This window comes from Lagopus muta, chromosome Z (assembly GCF_023343835.1).
Source record: "Lagopus muta isolate bLagMut1 chromosome Z, bLagMut1 primary, whole genome shotgun sequence".
Lineage (NCBI taxonomy): Eukaryota > Metazoa > Chordata > Aves > Galliformes > Phasianidae > Lagopus > Lagopus muta.
In genome coordinates this window covers 64523870-64538590 of record NC_064472.1, presented here as the reverse complement: position 1 = coordinate 64538590, position 14721 = coordinate 64523870, and the positions used below count along the sequence as shown (strand labels likewise).

Genomic DNA, 14721 nt, shown 5'->3' with positions numbered 1-14721 from the left:
GGCGCTCCAGGCCTTGTTGGACAGGGCCCTCTTCTAAGCTGACCTGCTGGGTGGCACAGGTCCCACGGCAGGCACCTGGGGCTGGGTGGGCTGTACGATCCTTTCGTGTCCAAGTCTTCACACATCAAAGCTTCAGGCCTCATACAATTCCCAGAGGCGAAGTGGCACGGGCTGGGCACGATTCCCTTCAAGCCTGTGTATAAAATGAGTCAGGAAAACTTCTGAGGTTTGCTTTCTTTGGCCTGCTGGCAACGGTCACCATGCCAGAGACAGGAGAGGAGCTGTGCCTTGCCCAGGGCTGCAGTCCTGGAGTCACACTGGAACATCCCCGCTGCTCTCACAAGAACTGTTGGGCTGCTCTGTTGGCTCCTCTGTTGGAGGCTTGGAGTTCCTCTGGTAATGAACTGACCAAAACCTCCCTGTACCTTGCAATCAGCTGCTGCCGTTCTGGCCGGGACGGCTCTGAAGCAGCTAACCTCAGCAGTCAAGGATTGTGTGAAGTATTAGATTGTGTAATCTTGCATTCCGATACCATGCTTAGGAAATTGACTTTCCTCCTCAGATCACTGCTGCTGTTTTGTTGTTAGGCCTATCTCCCACCTCCGTACCCTTCCCCCCTTCTCCCCTTCTCCCGTTTCCCAGGATGTGGATCTGTGGGTCCCCCTTTCCCATCATTAGTCAGAAAAGGGCTGGACTGGCCTGCAAACTGTTGACACCCCTTTTTTTCCAGGCTGCTGGGCCTGTGGGCATGCTGTCCCCCTTCACGGACACAGGTAGATCTAAAGATAACGCCACGACAACCATCTGGGAAGGTGCTGGGGAGAAGGCGACCCCGCGGTCTCAGCTCCTAACACTGCCTACTGCAGGACAGAGACGAGTGAAGCCAACATGTGGGGAGTGTGTTGAAGGTGTATTTTTTTTGAAAGATGGAACCACAACCGTCACGCGGGGATGGGACGTGGGTGTTTCCATGCTGTCTTTGGGACTGGTTGTGGGGGTGTCTTCTCTAATGCTGGACCTGGGAGCGGCTTTGTGCCCGGGCTGGTCCACCGAAGGATGAAGGTGGTATGTGTGGACTCTCTTCAAGGTTTTCTTTGCCGCTTGAGACCACAGCCATCACGATGGGATGGGACACAGCTTCATCAGCGCCGTCTTCGGGACTGGCTGTGGGGCCGTCTTCTTGGATGTTTTGCCCGGGAGTGGCTTCGTGCCCGGGCTGGTCCCCGCTGCCTGGACCGGCTCCCACGGCCTCGTCGGGGCCGGCTGCGGGAAGTGGAAGCGCGACGCCCCAGTGGGGATCGGCTTCGAGTGCGGGCCCGCCCTCGTTGCCTGGATTGTCTCCTGCGTGCAGGCAGAGGGGAATCCCTCGAGGACCTTGATGGTGCTGGTCTGGTTGAGGTGTGGGTGCCGCTCTGAGCACCTCGAGGTGTTGTACGGCTCCCACCACGTTGTCTTTGGGGCCGACTGTGGGAGCCCGAGGCCCGGCCTTGCAACGGGGAGCGGCTTCTTGTACGGCCAGTCTCCCGCTGCCTGGGACGATTTGTGGCTGCAGGTGTCTGGGATGTTCTGGAGGACCGCGTGGTCCCCCGTCTTCTGGGCCTCTGGGAGGAGGTCTCAGCGCCTGCAGCTGGTGCCCGTCTTCTCCCACCACGTCCTCGGTGCTGCTGACTTGTGTCCCGCTCCTCAGAGAGATGTGAGCGGGTGGTGGTCTGCTCAGTCTCCGTCACTCTGGGCTGGACGCTGAGCTCAGGCAGCTGGGAGTTGCAGGATGGGCTGGGAGCTGCCTGTGTAGCAGGACCAGAGCTGCTGCTGTCTTCAGGTCCTGCAAAGACGGGGGAAGGCACCGGTACCTCCTGGCTCGAAGTGCTGGGGCTGGCAAGCTCGGCGCTGGTGCGGGAGGCTGTAAGGAGAGACAGGAAGCTCAGCAGGATGAACATGCAGCCCCAGGGCAGGACAGGCTGCCATCCCTCATGGGGCAGAGAGACTGTGGCGAGCCCACCCTGAGCACCTTGCTAGGCCTTGCCGGCCCCAGTCCCACGGCACGCGGCTCTTTGCCTCTTACCAGTGCTCCTGCCAGCGCAGCCGTCGCACTCCCAGCCGTTTCTGCCAATGTCCCAGAAGGAGCAGCACCAGTGCGCGCCTTGTGAGCCGCAGGAGCTGCAGACGTACAGCTGCCAGAGCCTGGGGAAGCAAACAGGTTGTGGCTGTGAGGACAAAGTGAGCCAAGGCAGGGAGCAGCCAGCATGGCTCTGGTGCTCCGTCTTTGCTCTAAGGATAATTCCAAGCCTATGGTGAGGCTGAGATCCCACGCAGAGCCCCAGAGGACTGCGGAGGTCACTCACCCCTCCTCCCTGCCTCCTCGGTAGACGCACGGGTTGGCATCGCAGCGACTGTAGCTTTGTCGCAGCGGCTCGTATGCTTCATCGTCCCACCAGGATGGTAGTCTGCCAGAGAAGAGAGGGAATCTGATGAGTCTCGGGTGCCCCAGGTGTGAGGCAGATTCAGGGCATCCCTGCTCATCTCCCTTGATCTCATTCCCAGCTTCTCCAGGAAGCTGAGACCAGTGCTCGCAGGATGGCCTGCCAGGGCCAGGGGCAGTTCCTGGGCAGGCACAGCACCTGTGCCTGAGTGTCCGCAGAGCTGGGCAGAAGAACACCAACCTGATGGGGATTTGGATCCCCAGCGCGATCATTTGGGAGCGGAATCGTCTTTTTCCTCTGCAGACGGGGCAGAAGAATAGCATGGTGGCGGCGTGCAGGGCATGTTTCTGCAGGACAAGCACAAGCGTGAGCGTGAGCGGGGCTGGCTGCTGCAGAGCACCAGCCGTGCCCACAGGGCGAGGGGAGGACTCCTACCCTGATGCAGCCCCGGTGGAACCAGGCCTGTTTGCACACCGGGCACACCATGGTGTGGTAGGACGTGCTGTCCCCCACGGGCTCCAGGCAGATGACACAGACGGTGTTCTGCGATGGAGTTGCCTCCGCTGCCTGCCGAGGGCGATGCTCCCAGCAGAAGGACCTGCGTGGGAGGACAGAAGGAGTGGGCATGGTGAGAAGTGCTGTGAGGAGGACAGAGGACCAGGAACAGAGCGCCAGGCCTGGGCTCTGGCTGCGGCAGGATGCTGGAGGTGTCGCTGCGGGTTCCTCCCTGCTGACAGCCCTCACCTGTGCTGCCCAAAGTGCTGCGTGACGCATTCCCCGTCCTCAGCGCAGGGCAGGTGGAAGCTGCGCTCACAGCCTGTGTCCGCACAGTTGATGGCAGCTCCCCTCTCGCCACAGACAAAGCAGTTCTGGAAAGAGCAGAGCAGGCCCCGTTAGCGGTGGGCTTGGGGCCTCGGCAGCCAGCCCCACTTCTCCGGGCAGGGCGCAGGGTGTGGGCACCGCTGCCTCACACTCTGCAGAGCTGCCTGGCAGACGAGGCTCATCTGCTGTGATGGGACGATGTCCCAGAGCTGGCTGGAAGGGCCGCGATCGCTTTCTTTGTGTCCCGGCGAAGCCGGTGCGAGCCTCTGCCGGCACCAAGCTCCCCGTTCCGTTCAGCTCCTCACCTTCTGGCCTGCCAGCTGGACCGTGTGCTGGATGGCGCCAATGGGGAAGCCAAAAATTTCGCCCGCTAGGCTTCTCCGCTCCAGAAGCCCATTGGCAAAGAACTGCAGGAGAGAAAAGAGCGGGATCTCGTGAGGCCGGAAAGGAAGGGAGCATGCGTGGCAGGAGCCCTATCCCGTGAGGGAACTTACCAAGCAGAATTGGTGGGCACAGAGCCCACCGCTGGCAAATGTCTGCCCGCAGATGTCCGGGTTCACCTGTGCCCGGCCGCACAGCACGCACACTGCAGAGGAAGGAGAGAGCAGCCGTGAGCAGCGGTGAGCACGTGGCAGGGCCGGGTGTTCCTGGGGGCCGTCCGTCCCCAGGGCCTGCTCCGAGCCTGCTGTGCCGCCGGCTGAGGGGCAGGGCTGGAGGGGGTGGAGGAGAAGGGGACACTGCAGGCCCAGCAGCTGCAGCGGGCAGCCACAGCCCGAGCCGGGGCTCTCACCTGGCTCCCCGGAGTCGGGGGTCTCCTCCTTCTTCTCCGCCATGTTCGGCATCGACAGTGAGAATCACAAGAATCACAAGGTCGGAAACGACCTATAAGATCATCCACAGTGAGAAGCAAGAGAGTCAAGGAAGTCCGTCCTCTCTCCACGCCTCACCAGGCTGAAGTGAGCAGGGCCCCGGCCGGCAGCCTTTGCTCTGCTCCCGGCCCCGCGGGTCACAATGGCCACCACTGTGACATCACGGTCACCACCTCACCACCAGGCTGAGGGCGCGGCAGGGCGGCGGCTCCTGTGGGCAGCGCAGGGTGAGGGGCCCGGTGCTGCCAGCAGCAGGGGGCGAGGACGGCCTCCCTCAGGCCTTTTGCACCGTGCCCGTGCTGGGACGTCGCAGCACAGAGTCTAATAAAGGGCTGCGGGTCAACTGCACAGCTGGCATTTCTCGCGTGTGCATGTGCTGTGTGCTGGCCGACTTTCCACGGCCTGCTGGTGAAGGGGCAAGGTGTTGACCTGAGAAAAGAGGAGGTCTGGTGACCTGCGAGAGGGAATTCCTCACTCGGAGGGTGGTGAGGCCCTGGCGCAGCTGCGCAGAGAAGCTGTGGGTGCAGGCGCTCCAGGCCTTGTTGGACAGGGCCCTCTTCTAAGCTGACCTGCTGGGTGGCACAGGTCCCACGGCAGGCACCTGGGGCTGGGTGGGCTGTACGATCCTTTCGTGTCCAAGTCTTCACACATCAAAGCTTCAGGCCTCATACAATTCCCAGAGGCGAAGTGGCACGGGCTGGGCACGATTCCCTTCAAGCCTGTGTATAAAATGAGTCAGGAAAACTTCTGAGGTTTGCTTTCTTTGGCCTGCTGGCAACGGTCACCATGCCAGAGACAGGAGAGGAGCTGTGCCTTGCCCAGGGCTGCAGTCCTGGAGTCACACTGGAACATCCCCGCTGCTCTCACAAGAACTGTTGGGCTGCTCTGTTGGCTCCTCTGTTGGAGGCTTGGAGTTCCTCTGGTAATGAACTGACCAAAACCTCCCTGTACCTTGCAATCAGCTGCTGCCGTTCTGGCCGGGACGGCTCTGAAGCAGCTAACCTCAGCAGTCAAGGATTGTGTGAAGTATTAGATTGTGTAATCTTGCATTCCGATACCATGCTTAGGAAATTGACTTTCCTCCTCAGATCACTGCTGCTGTTTTGTTGTTAGGCCTATCTCCCACCTCCGTACCCTTCCCCCCTTCTCCCCTTCTCCCGTTTCCCAGGATGTGGATCTGTGGGTCCCCCTTTCCCATCATTAGTCAGAAAAGGGCTGGACTGGCCTGCAAACTGTTGACACCCCTTTTTTTCCAGGCTGCTGGGCCTGTGGGCATGCTGTCCCCCTTCACGGACACAGGTAGATCTAAAGATAACGCCACGACAACCATCTGGGAAGGTGCTGGGGAGAAGGCGACCCCGCGGTCTCAGCTCCTAACACTGCCTACTGCAGGACAGAGACGAGTGAAGCCAACATGTGGGGAGTGTGTTGAAGGTGTATTTTTTTTGAAAGATGGAACCACAACCGTCACGCGGGGATGGGACGTGGGTGTTTCCATGCTGTCTTTGGGACTGGTTGTGGGGGTGTCTTCTCTAATGCTGGACCCGGGAGCGGCTTTGTGCCCGGGCTGGTCCACCGAAGGATGAAGGTGGTATGTGTGGACTCTCTTCAAGGTTTTCTTTGCCGCTTGAGACCACAGCCATCACGATGGGATGGGACACAGCTTCATCAGCGCCGTCTTCGGGACTGGCTGTGGGGCCGTCTTCTTGGATGTTTTGCCCGGGAGTGGCTTCGTGCCCGGGCTGGTCCCCGCTGCCTGGACCGGCTCCCACGGCCTCGTCGGGGCCGGCTGCGGGAAGTGGAAGCGCGACGCCCCAGTGGGGATCGGCTTCGAGTGCGGGCCCGCCCTCGTTGCCTGGATTGTCTCCTGCGTGCAGGCAGAGGGGAATCCCTCGAGGACCTTGATGGTGCTGGTCTGGTTGAGGTGTGGGTGCCGCTCTGAGCACCTCGAGGTGTTGTACGGCTCCCACCACGTTGTCTTTGGGGCCGACTGTGGGAGCCCGAGGCCCGGCCTTGCAACGGGGAGCGGCTTCTTGTACGGCCAGTCTCCCGCTGCCTGGGACGATTTGTGGCTGCAGGTGTCTGGGATGTTCTGGAGGACCGCGTGGTCCCCCGTCTTCTGGGCCTCTGGGAGGAGGTCTCAGCGCCTGCAGCTGGTGCCCGTCTTCTCCCACCACGTCCTCGGTGCTGCTGACTTGTGTCCCGCTCCTCAGAGAGATGTGAGCGGGTGGTGGTCTGCTCAGTCTCCGTCACTCTGGGCTGGACGCTGAGCTCAGGCAGCTGGGAGTTGCAGGATGGGCTGGGAGCTGCCTGTGTAGCAGGACCAGAGCTGCTGCTGTCTTCAGGTCCTGCAAAGACGGGGGAAGGCACCGGTACCTCCTGGCTCGAAGTGCTGGGGCTGGCAAGCTCGGCGCTGGTGCGGGAGGCTGTAAGGAGAGACAGGAAGCTCAGCAGGATGAACATGCAGCCCCAGGGCAGGACAGGCTGCCATCCCTCATGGGGCAGAGAGACTGTGGCGAGCCCACCCTGAGCACCTTGCTAGGCCTTGCCGGCCCCAGTCCCACGGCACGCGGCTCTTTGCCTCTTACCAGTGCTCCTGCCAGCGCAGCCGTCGCACTCCCAGCCGTTTCTGCCAATGTCCCAGAAGGAGCAGCACCAGTGCGCGCCTTGTGAGCCGCAGGAGCTGCAGACGTACAGCTGCCAGAGCCTGGGGAAGCAAACAGGTTGTGGCTGTGAGGACAAAGTGAGCCAAGGCAGGGAGCAGCCAGCATGGCTCTGGTGCTCCGTCTTTGCTCTAAGGATAATTCCAAGCCTATGGTGAGGCTGAGATCCCACGCAGAGCCCCAGAGGACTGCGGAGGTCACTCACCCCTCCTCCCTGCCTCCTCGGTAGACGCACGGGTTGGCATCGCAGCGACTGTAGCTTTGTCGCAGCGGCTCGTATGCTTCATCGTCCCACCAGGATGGTAGTCTGCCAGAGAAGAGAGGGAATCTGATGAGTCTCGGGTGCCCCAGGTGTGAGGCAGATTCAGGGCATCCCTGCTCATCTCCCTTGATCTCATTCCCAGCTTCTCCAGGAAGCTGAGACCAGTGCTCGCAGGATGGCCTGCCAGGGCCAGGGGCAGTTCCTGGGCAGGCACAGCACCTGTGCCTGAGTGTCCGCAGAGCTGGGCAGAAGAACACCAACCTGATGGGGATTTGGATCCCCAGCGCGATCATTTGGGAGCGGAATCGTCTTTTTCCTCTGCAGACGGGGCAGAAGAATAGCATGGTGGCGGCGTGCAGGGCATGTTTCTGCAGGACAAGCACAAGCGTGAGCGTGAGCGGGGCTGGCTGCTGCAGAGCACCAGCCGTGCCCACAGGGCGAGGGGAGGACTCCTACCCTGATGCAGCCCCGGTGGAACCAGGCCTGTTTGCACACCGGGCACACCATGGTGTGGTAGGACGTGCTGTCCCCCACGGGCTCCAGGCAGATGACACAGACGGTGTTCTGCGATGGAGTTGCCTCCGCTGCCTGCCGAGGGCGATGCTCCCAGCAGAAGGACCTGCGTGGGAGGACAGAAGGAGTGGGCATGGTGAGAAGTGCTGTGAGGAGGACAGAGGACCAGGAACAGAGCGCCAGGCCTGGGCTCTGGCTGCGGCAGGATGCTGGAGGTGTCGCTGCGGGTTCCTCCCTGCTGACAGCCCTCACCTGTGCTGCCCAAAGTGCTGCGTGACGCATTCCCCGTCCTCAGCGCAGGGCAGGTGGAAGCTGCGCTCACAGCCTGTGTCCGCACAGTTGATGGCAGCTCCCCTCTCGCCACAGACAAAGCAGTTCTGGAAAGAGCAGAGCAGGCCCCGTTAGCGGTGGGCTTGGGGCCTCGGCAGCCAGCCCCACTTCTCCGGGCAGGGCGCAGGGTGTGGGCACCGCTGCCTCACACTCTGCAGAGCTGCCTGGCAGACGAGGCTCATCTGCTGTGATGGGACGATGTCCCAGAGCTGGCTGGAAGGGCCGCGATCGCTTTCTTTGTGTCCCGGCGAAGCCGGTGCGAGCCTCTGCCGGCACCAAGCTCCCCGTTCCGTTCAGCTCCTCACCTTCTGGCCTGCCAGCTGGACCGTGTGCTGGATGGCGCCAATGGGGAAGCCAAAAATTTCGCCCGCTAGGCTTCTCCGCTCCAGAAGCCCATTGGCAAAGAACTGCAGGAGAGAAAAGAGCGGGATCTCGTGAGGCCGGAAAGGAAGGGAGCATGCGTGGCAGGAGCCCTATCCCGTGAGGGAACTTACCAAGCAGAATTGGTGGGCACAGAGCCCACCGCTGGCAAATGTCTGCCCGCAGATGTCCGGGTTCACCTGTGCCCGGCCGCACAGCACGCACACTGCAGAGGAAGGAGAGAGCAGCCGTGAGCAGCGGTGAGCACGTGGCAGGGCCGGGTGTTCCTGGGGGCCGTCCGTCCCCAGGGCCTGCTCCGAGCCTGCTGTGCCGCCGGCTGAGGGGCAGGGCTGGAGGGGGTGGAGGAGAAGGGGACACTGCAGGCCCAGCAGCTGCAGCGGGCAGCCACAGCCCGAGCCGGGGCTCTCACCTGGCTCCCCGGAGTCGGGGGTCTCCTCCTTCTTCTCCGCCATGTTCGGCATCGACAGTGAGAATCACAAGAATCACAAGGTCGGAAACGACCTATAAGATCATCCACAGTGAGAAGCAAGAGAGTCAAGGAAGTCCGTCCTCTCTCCACGCCTCACCAGGCTGAAGTGAGCAGGGCCCCGGCCGGCAGCCTTTGCTCTGCTCCCGGCCCCGCGGGTCACAATGGCCACCACTGTGACATCACGGTCACCACCTCACCACCAGGCTGAGGGCGCGGCAGGGCGGCGGCTCCTGTGGGCAGCGCAGGGTGAGGGGCCCGGTGCTGCCAGCAGCAGGGGGCGAGGACGGCCTCCCTCAGGCCTTTTGCACCGTGCCCGTGCTGGGACGTCGCAGCACAGAGTCTAATAAAGGGCTGCGGGTCAACTGCACAGCTGGCATTTCTCGCGTGTGCATGTGCTGTGTGCTGGCCGACTTTCCACGGCCTGCTGGTGAAGGGGCAAGGTGTTGACCTGAGAAAAGAGGAGGTCTGGTGACCTGCGAGAGGGAATTCCTCACTCGGAGGGTGGTGAGGCCCTGGCGCAGCTGCGCAGAGAAGCTGTGGGTGCAGGCGCTCCAGGCCTTGTTGGACAGGGCCCTCTTCTAAGCTGACCTGCTGGGTGGCACAGGTCCCACGGCAGGCACCTGGGGCTGGGTGGGCTGTACGATCCTTTCGTGTCCAAGTCTTCACACATCAAAGCTTCAGGCCTCATACAATTCCCAGAGGCGAAGTGGCACGGGCTGGGCACGATTCCCTTCAAGCCTGTGTATAAAATGAGTCAGGAAAACTTCTGAGGTTTGCTTTCTTTGGCCTGCTGGCAACGGTCACCATGCCAGAGACAGGAGAGGAGCTGTGCCTTGCCCAGGGCTGCAGTCCTGGAGTCACACTGGAACATCCCCGCTGCTCTCACAAGAACTGTTGGGCTGCTCTGTTGGCTCCTCTGTTGGAGGCTTGGAGTTCCTCTGGTAATGAACTGACCAAAACCTCCCTGTACCTTGCAATCAGCTGCTGCCGTTCTGGCCGGGACGGCTCTGAAGCAGCTAACCTCAGCAGTCAAGGATTGTGTGAAGTATTAGATTGTGTAATCTTGCATTCCGATACCATGCTTAGGAAATTGACTTTCCTCCTCAGATCACTGCTGCTGTTTTGTTGTTAGGCCTATCTCCCACCTCCGTACCCTTCCCCCCTTCTCCCCTTCTCCCGTTTCCCAGGATGTGGATCTGTGGGTCCCCCTTTCCCATCATTAGTCAGAAAAGGGCTGGACTGGCCTGCAAACTGTTGACACCCCTTTTTTTCCAGGCTGCTGGGCCTGTGGGCATGCTGTCCCCCTTCACGGACACAGGTAGATCTAAAGATAACGCCACGACAACCATCTGGGAAGGTGCTGGGGAGAAGGCGACCCCGCGGTCTCAGCTCCTAACACTGCCTACTGCAGGACAGAGACGAGTGAAGCCAACATGTGGGGAGTGTGTTGAAGGTGTATTTTTTTTGAAAGATGGAACCACAACCGTCACGCGGGGATGGGACGTGGGTGTTTCCATGCTGTCTTTGGGACTGGTTGTGGGGGTGTCTTCTCTAATGCTGGACCCGGGAGCGGCTTTGTGCCCGGGCTGGTCCACCGAAGGATGAAGGTGGTATGTGTGGACTCTCTTCAAGGTTTTCTTTGCCGCTTGAGACCACAGCCATCACGATGGGATGGGACACAGCTTCATCAGCGCCGTCTTCGGGACTGGCTGTGGGGCCGTCTTCTTGGATGTTTTGCCCGGGAGTGGCTTCGTGCCCGGGCTGGTCCCCGCTGCCTGGACCGGCTCCCACGGCCTCGTCGGGGCCGGCTGCGGGAAGTGGAAGCGCGACGCCCCAGTGGGGATCGGCTTCGAGTGCGGGCCCGCCCTCGTTGCCTGGATTGTCTCCTGCGTGCAGGCAGAGGGGAATCCCTCGAGGACCTTGATGGTGCTGGTCTGGTTGAGGTGTGGGTGCCGCTCTGAGCACCTCGAGGTGTTGTACGGCTCCCACCACGTTGTCTTTGGGGCCGACTGTGGGAGCCCGAGGCCCGGCCTTGCAACGGGGAGCGGCTTCTTGTACGGCCAGTCTCCCGCTGCCTGGGACGATTTGTGGCTGCAGGTGTCTGGGATGTTCTGGAGGACCGCGTGGTCCCCCGTCTTCTGGGCCTCTGGGAGGAGGTCTCAGCGCCTGCAGCTGGTGCCCGTCTTCTCCCACCACGTCCTCGGTGCTGCTGACTTGTGTCCCGCTCCTCAGAGAGATGTGAGCGGGTGGTGGTCTGCTCAGTCTCCGTCACTCTGGGCTGGACGCTGAGCTCAGGCAGCTGGGAGTTGCAGGATGGGCTGGGAGCTGCCTGTGTAGCAGGACCAGAGCTGCTGCTGTCTTCAGGTCCTGCAAAGACGGGGGAAGGCACCGGTACCTCCTGGCTCGAAGTGCTGGGGCTGGCAAGCTCGGCGCTGGTGCGGGAGGCTGTAAGGAGAGACAGGAAGCTCAGCAGGATGAACATGCAGCCCCAGGGCAGGACAGGCTGCCATCCCTCATGGGGCAGAGAGACTGTGGCGAGCCCACCCTGAGCACCTTGCTAGGCCTTGCCGGCCCCAGTCCCACGGCACGCGGCTCTTTGCCTCTTACCAGTGCTCCTGCCAGCGCAGCCGTCGCACTCCCAGCCGTTTCTGCCAATGTCCCAGAAGGAGCAGCACCAGTGCGCGCCTTGTGAGCCGCAGGAGCTGCAGACGTACAGCTGCCAGAGCCTGGGGAAGCAAACAGGTTGTGGCTGTGAGGACAAAGTGAGCCAAGGCAGGGAGCAGCCAGCATGGCTCTGGTGCTCCGTCTTTGCTCTAAGGATAATTCCAAGCCTATGGTGAGGCTGAGATCCCACGCAGAGCCCCAGAGGACTGCGGAGGTCACTCACCCCTCCTCCCTGCCTCCTCGGTAGACGCACGGGTTGGCATCGCAGCGACTGTAGCTTTGTCGCAGCGGCTCGTATGCTTCATCGTCCCACCAGGATGGTAGTCTGCCAGAGAAGAGAGGGAATCTGATGAGTCTCGGGTGCCCCAGGTGTGAGGCAGATTCAGGGCATCCCTGCTCATCTCCCTTGATCTCATTCCCAGCTTCTCCAGGAAGCCGAGACCAGTGCTCGCAGGATGGCCTGCCAGGGCCAGGGGCAGTTCCTGGGCAGGCACAGCACCTGTGCCTGAGTGTCCGCAGAGCTGGGCAGAAGAACACCAACCTGATGGGGATTTGGATCCCCAGCGCGATCATTTGGGAGCGGAATCGTCTTTTTCCTCTGCAGACGGGGCAGAAGAATAGCATGGTGGCGGCGTGCAGGGCATGTTTCTGCAGGACAAGCACAAGCGTGAGCGTGAGCGGGGCTGGCTGCTGCAGAGCACCAGCCGTGCCCACAGGGCGAGGGGAGGACTCCTACCCTGATGCAGCCCCGGTGGAACCAGGCCTGTTTGCACACCGGGCACACCATGGTGTGGTAGGACGTGCTGTCCCCCACGGGCTCCAGGCAGATGACACAGACGGTGTTCTGCGATGGAGTTGCCTCCGCTGCCTGCCGAGGGCGATGCTCCCAGCAGAAGGACCTGCGTGGGAGGACAGAAGGAGTGGGCATGGTGAGAAGTGCTGTGAGGAGGACAGAGGACCAGGAACAGAGCGCCAGGCCTGGGCTCTGGCTGCGGCAGGATGCTGGAGGTGTCGCTGCGGGTTCCTCCCTGCTGACAGCCCTCACCTGTGCTGCCCAAAGTGCTGCGTGACGCATTCCCCGTCCTCAGCGCAGGGCAGGTGGAAGCTGCGCTCACAGCCTGTGTCCGCACAGTTGATGGCAGCTCCCCTCTCGCCACAGACAAAGCAGTTCTGGAAAGAGCAGAGCAGGCCCCGTTAGCGGTGGGCTTGGGGCCTCGGCAGCCAGCCCCACTTCTCCGGGCAGGGCGCAGGGTGTGGGCACCGCTGCCTCACACTCTGCAGAGCTGCCTGGCAGACGAGGCTCATCTGCTGTGATGGGACGATGTCCCAGAGCTGGCTGGAAGGGCCGCGATCGCTTTCTTTGTGTCCCGGCGAAGCCGGTGCGAGCCTCTGCCGGCACCAAGCTCCCCGTTCCGTTCAGCTCCTCACCTTCTGGCCTGCCAGCTGGACCGTGTGCTGGATGGCGCCAATGGGGAAGCCAAAAATTTCGCCCGCTAGGCTTCTCCGCTCCAGAAGCCCATTGGCAAAGAACTGCAGGAGAGAAAAGAGCGGGATCTCGTGAGGCCGGAAAGGAAGGGAGCATGCGTGGCAGGAGCCCTATCCCGTGAGGGAACTTACCAAGCAGAATTGGTGGGCACAGAGCCCACCGCTGGCAAATGTCTGCCCGCAGATGTCCGGGTTCACCTGTGCCCGGCCGCACAGCACGCACACTGCAGAGGAAGGAGAGAGCAGCCGTGAGCAGCGGTGAGCACGTGGCAGGGCCGGGTGTTCCTGGGGGCCGTCCGTCCCCAGGGCCTGCTCCGAGCCTGCTGTGCCGCCGGCTGAGGGGCAGGGCTGGAGGGGGTGGAGGAGAAGGGGACACTGCAGGCCCAGCAGCTGCAGCGGGCAGCCACAGCCCGAGCCGGGGCTCTCACCTGGCTCCCCGGAGTCGGGGGTCTCCTCCTTCTTCTCCGCCATGTTCGGCATCGACAGTGAGAATCACAAGAATCACAAGGTCGGAAACGACCTATAAGATCATCCACAGTGAGAAGCAAGAGAGTCAAGGAAGTCCGTCCTCTCTCCACGCCTCACCAGGCTGAAGTGAGCAGGGCCCCGGCCGGCAGCCTTTGCTCTGCTCCCGGCCCCGCGGGTCACAATGGCCACCACTGTGACATCACGGTCACCACCTCACCACCAGGCTGAGGGCGCGGCAGGGCGGCGGCTCCTGTGGGCAGCGCAGGGTGAGGGGCCCGGTGCTGCCAGCAGCAGGGGGCGAGGACGGCCTCCCTCAGGCCTTTTGCACCGTGCCCGTGCTGGGACGTCGCAGCACAGAGTCTAATAAAGGGCTGCGGGTCAACTGCACAGCTGGCATTTCTCGCGTGTGCATGTGCTGTGTGCTGGCCGACTTTCCACGGCCTGCTGGTGAAGGGGCAAGGTGTTGACCTGAGAAAAGAGGAGGTCTGGTGACCTGCGAGAGGGAATTCCTCACTCGGAGGGTGGTGAGGCCCTGGCGCAGCTGCGCAGAGAAGCTGTGGGTGCAGGCGCTCCAGGCCTTGTTGGACAGGGCCCTCTTCTAAGCTGACCTGCTGGGTGGCACAGGTCCCACGGCAGGCACCTGGGGCTGGGTGGGCTGTACGATCCTTTCGTGTCCAAGTCTTCACACATCAAAGCTTCAGGCCTCATACAATTCCCAGAGGCGAAGTGGCACGGGCTGGGCACGATTCCCTTCAAGCCTGTGTATAAAATGAGTCAGGAAAACTTCTGAGGTTTGCTTTCTTTGGCCTGCTGGCAACGGTCACCATGCCAGAGACAGGAGAGGAGCTGTGCCTTGCCCAGGGCTGCAGTCCTGGAGTCACACTGGAACATCCCCGCTCATCCAGCCTGACCATGAATGTCAGCTTCTGCATGAAAGTCAGGCCAACGCTGATGGGAGAGCTGCCCTCTCTAGAGTGAGATGTTCAAGGTCTCATGGACAGGGCTCCAGGCAGCCTGATCTAGTGGGTGGCAACCAACACACTGCAGGAGTTTGGAACTTGATAGACTTTAATGTCCCTTCCAACCCAAGGCATCCCAGGATCCCGAGATTCAAAACGTCTGTCAGATCCAGCATTAAGCCAGATTACTGAGACACCTACCCAGCCAGTCTTGACATCTACAAAGGCTACCACGGTAGTCAGGCATGACCTTTTTGTAGGTGCCCATCCCTAGAGGCACTGCAGGCGATTGGCATAAATGAAAAACTTTGTTTTTTGTGCTATCACAGAACCACATTTTGTTGACTCACACAACTGGAACACGAGCACTGCGGACTGTAATCTATTTAGAAGGGATAGTTAAGGTAGGTTGGCTG

At 61.5% G+C, this 14721-nt stretch overlaps 4 protein-coding genes across 10 annotated transcripts in view; 1 reads left to right on the top strand and 3 right to left on the bottom strand.

Annotated features, from left to right (window-relative positions):
- The window catches only part of PLPPR1 (phospholipid phosphatase related 1), a 159042-nt gene that overhangs the window by 64367 nt on the left and 79954 nt on the right, over positions 1-14721 (top strand). The window contains exon 1 of one of the 7 annotated variants that reach the window (XM_048932424.1): positions 438-908. The exons of 4 other annotated variants lie outside the window; for them this stretch is intronic. The gene's annotated coding sequence lies outside the window, so the exon portion shown is untranslated. Of the gene's footprint in view, positions 1-437; positions 909-5079; positions 5546-9742; positions 10183-14721 lie in introns of those variants that run through there. 2 more of the 7 variants (XM_048932423.1, XM_048932425.1) reach the window with 2 other exon arrangements.
- Positions 1044-4084, bottom strand: LOC125687333 (PHD finger protein 7-like). Its single transcript, XM_048932415.1, has 10 exons — positions 4033-4084; positions 3737-3828; positions 3548-3649; positions 3165-3289; positions 2856-3018; positions 2661-2767; positions 2343-2444; positions 2063-2181; positions 1833-1900; positions 1044-1556 (listed from the first exon to the last, which is right to left on the bottom strand). Exons 1-10 carry the CDS (start codon positions 4082-4084, stop codon positions 1143-1145), a joined length of 1344 nt encoding a protein of 447 aa, XP_048788372.1. The 3' UTR covers positions 1044-1142.
- LOC125687335 (PHD finger protein 7-like) lies at positions 5717-8721 on the bottom strand. Its single transcript, XM_048932417.1, has 10 exons — positions 8670-8721; positions 8374-8465; positions 8185-8286; positions 7802-7926; positions 7493-7655; positions 7298-7404; positions 6980-7081; positions 6700-6818; positions 6470-6537; positions 5717-6193 (listed from the first exon to the last, which is right to left on the bottom strand). Exons 1-10 carry the CDS (start codon positions 8719-8721, stop codon positions 5780-5782), a joined length of 1344 nt encoding a protein of 447 aa, XP_048788374.1. The 3' UTR covers positions 5717-5779.
- Positions 10417-13358, bottom strand: LOC125687336 (PHD finger protein 7-like). The gene is made up of 10 exons (XM_048932418.1): positions 13307-13358; positions 13011-13102; positions 12822-12923; positions 12439-12563; positions 12130-12292; positions 11935-12041; positions 11617-11718; positions 11337-11455; positions 11107-11174; positions 10417-10830 (listed from the first exon to the last, which is right to left on the bottom strand). The coding sequence occupies exons 1-10, from the start codon at positions 13356-13358 to the stop codon at positions 10417-10419; spliced, it is 1344 nt and encodes a 447-aa protein (XP_048788375.1).

Coding starts and splice junctions, on each gene's coding strand:
- LOC125687333 (XM_048932415.1), bottom strand. CDS start 4,084: ATGCCGAACATGGCGGAGAAGAAGGAGGAGACCCCCGACTCCGGGGAG. Junction 3,650..3,736: donor GTGCCCACCAATTCTGCTTG/GTAAGTTCCCTC, acceptor TCTCTCCTGCAG/TTCTTTGCCAATGGGCTTCT. Junction 1,901..2,062: donor CTGCGCTGGCAGGAGCACTG/GTAAGAGGCAAA, acceptor CTCTCCTTACAG/CCTCCCGCACCAGCGCCGAG.
- LOC125687336 (XM_048932418.1), bottom strand. CDS start 13,358: ATGCCGAACATGGCGGAGAAGAAGGAGGAGACCCCCGACTCCGGGGAG. Junction 13,103..13,306: donor CCCCGACTCCGGGGAGCCAG/GTGAGAGCCCCG, acceptor CTTCCTCTGCAG/TGTGCGTGCTGTGCGGCCGG. Junction 12,924..13,010: donor GTGCCCACCAATTCTGCTTG/GTAAGTTCCCTC, acceptor TCTCTCCTGCAG/TTCTTTGCCAATGGGCTTCT.
- LOC125687335 (XM_048932417.1), bottom strand. CDS start 8,721: ATGCCGAACATGGCGGAGAAGAAGGAGGAGACCCCCGACTCCGGGGAG. Junction 7,082..7,297: donor GGGATCCAAATCCCCATCAG/GTTGGTGTTCTT, acceptor CTTCTCTGGCAG/ACTACCATCCTGGTGGGACG. Junction 6,819..6,979: donor CGAGGAGGCAGGGAGGAGGG/GTGAGTGACCTC, acceptor TTGCTTCCCCAG/GCTCTGGCAGCTGTACGTCT.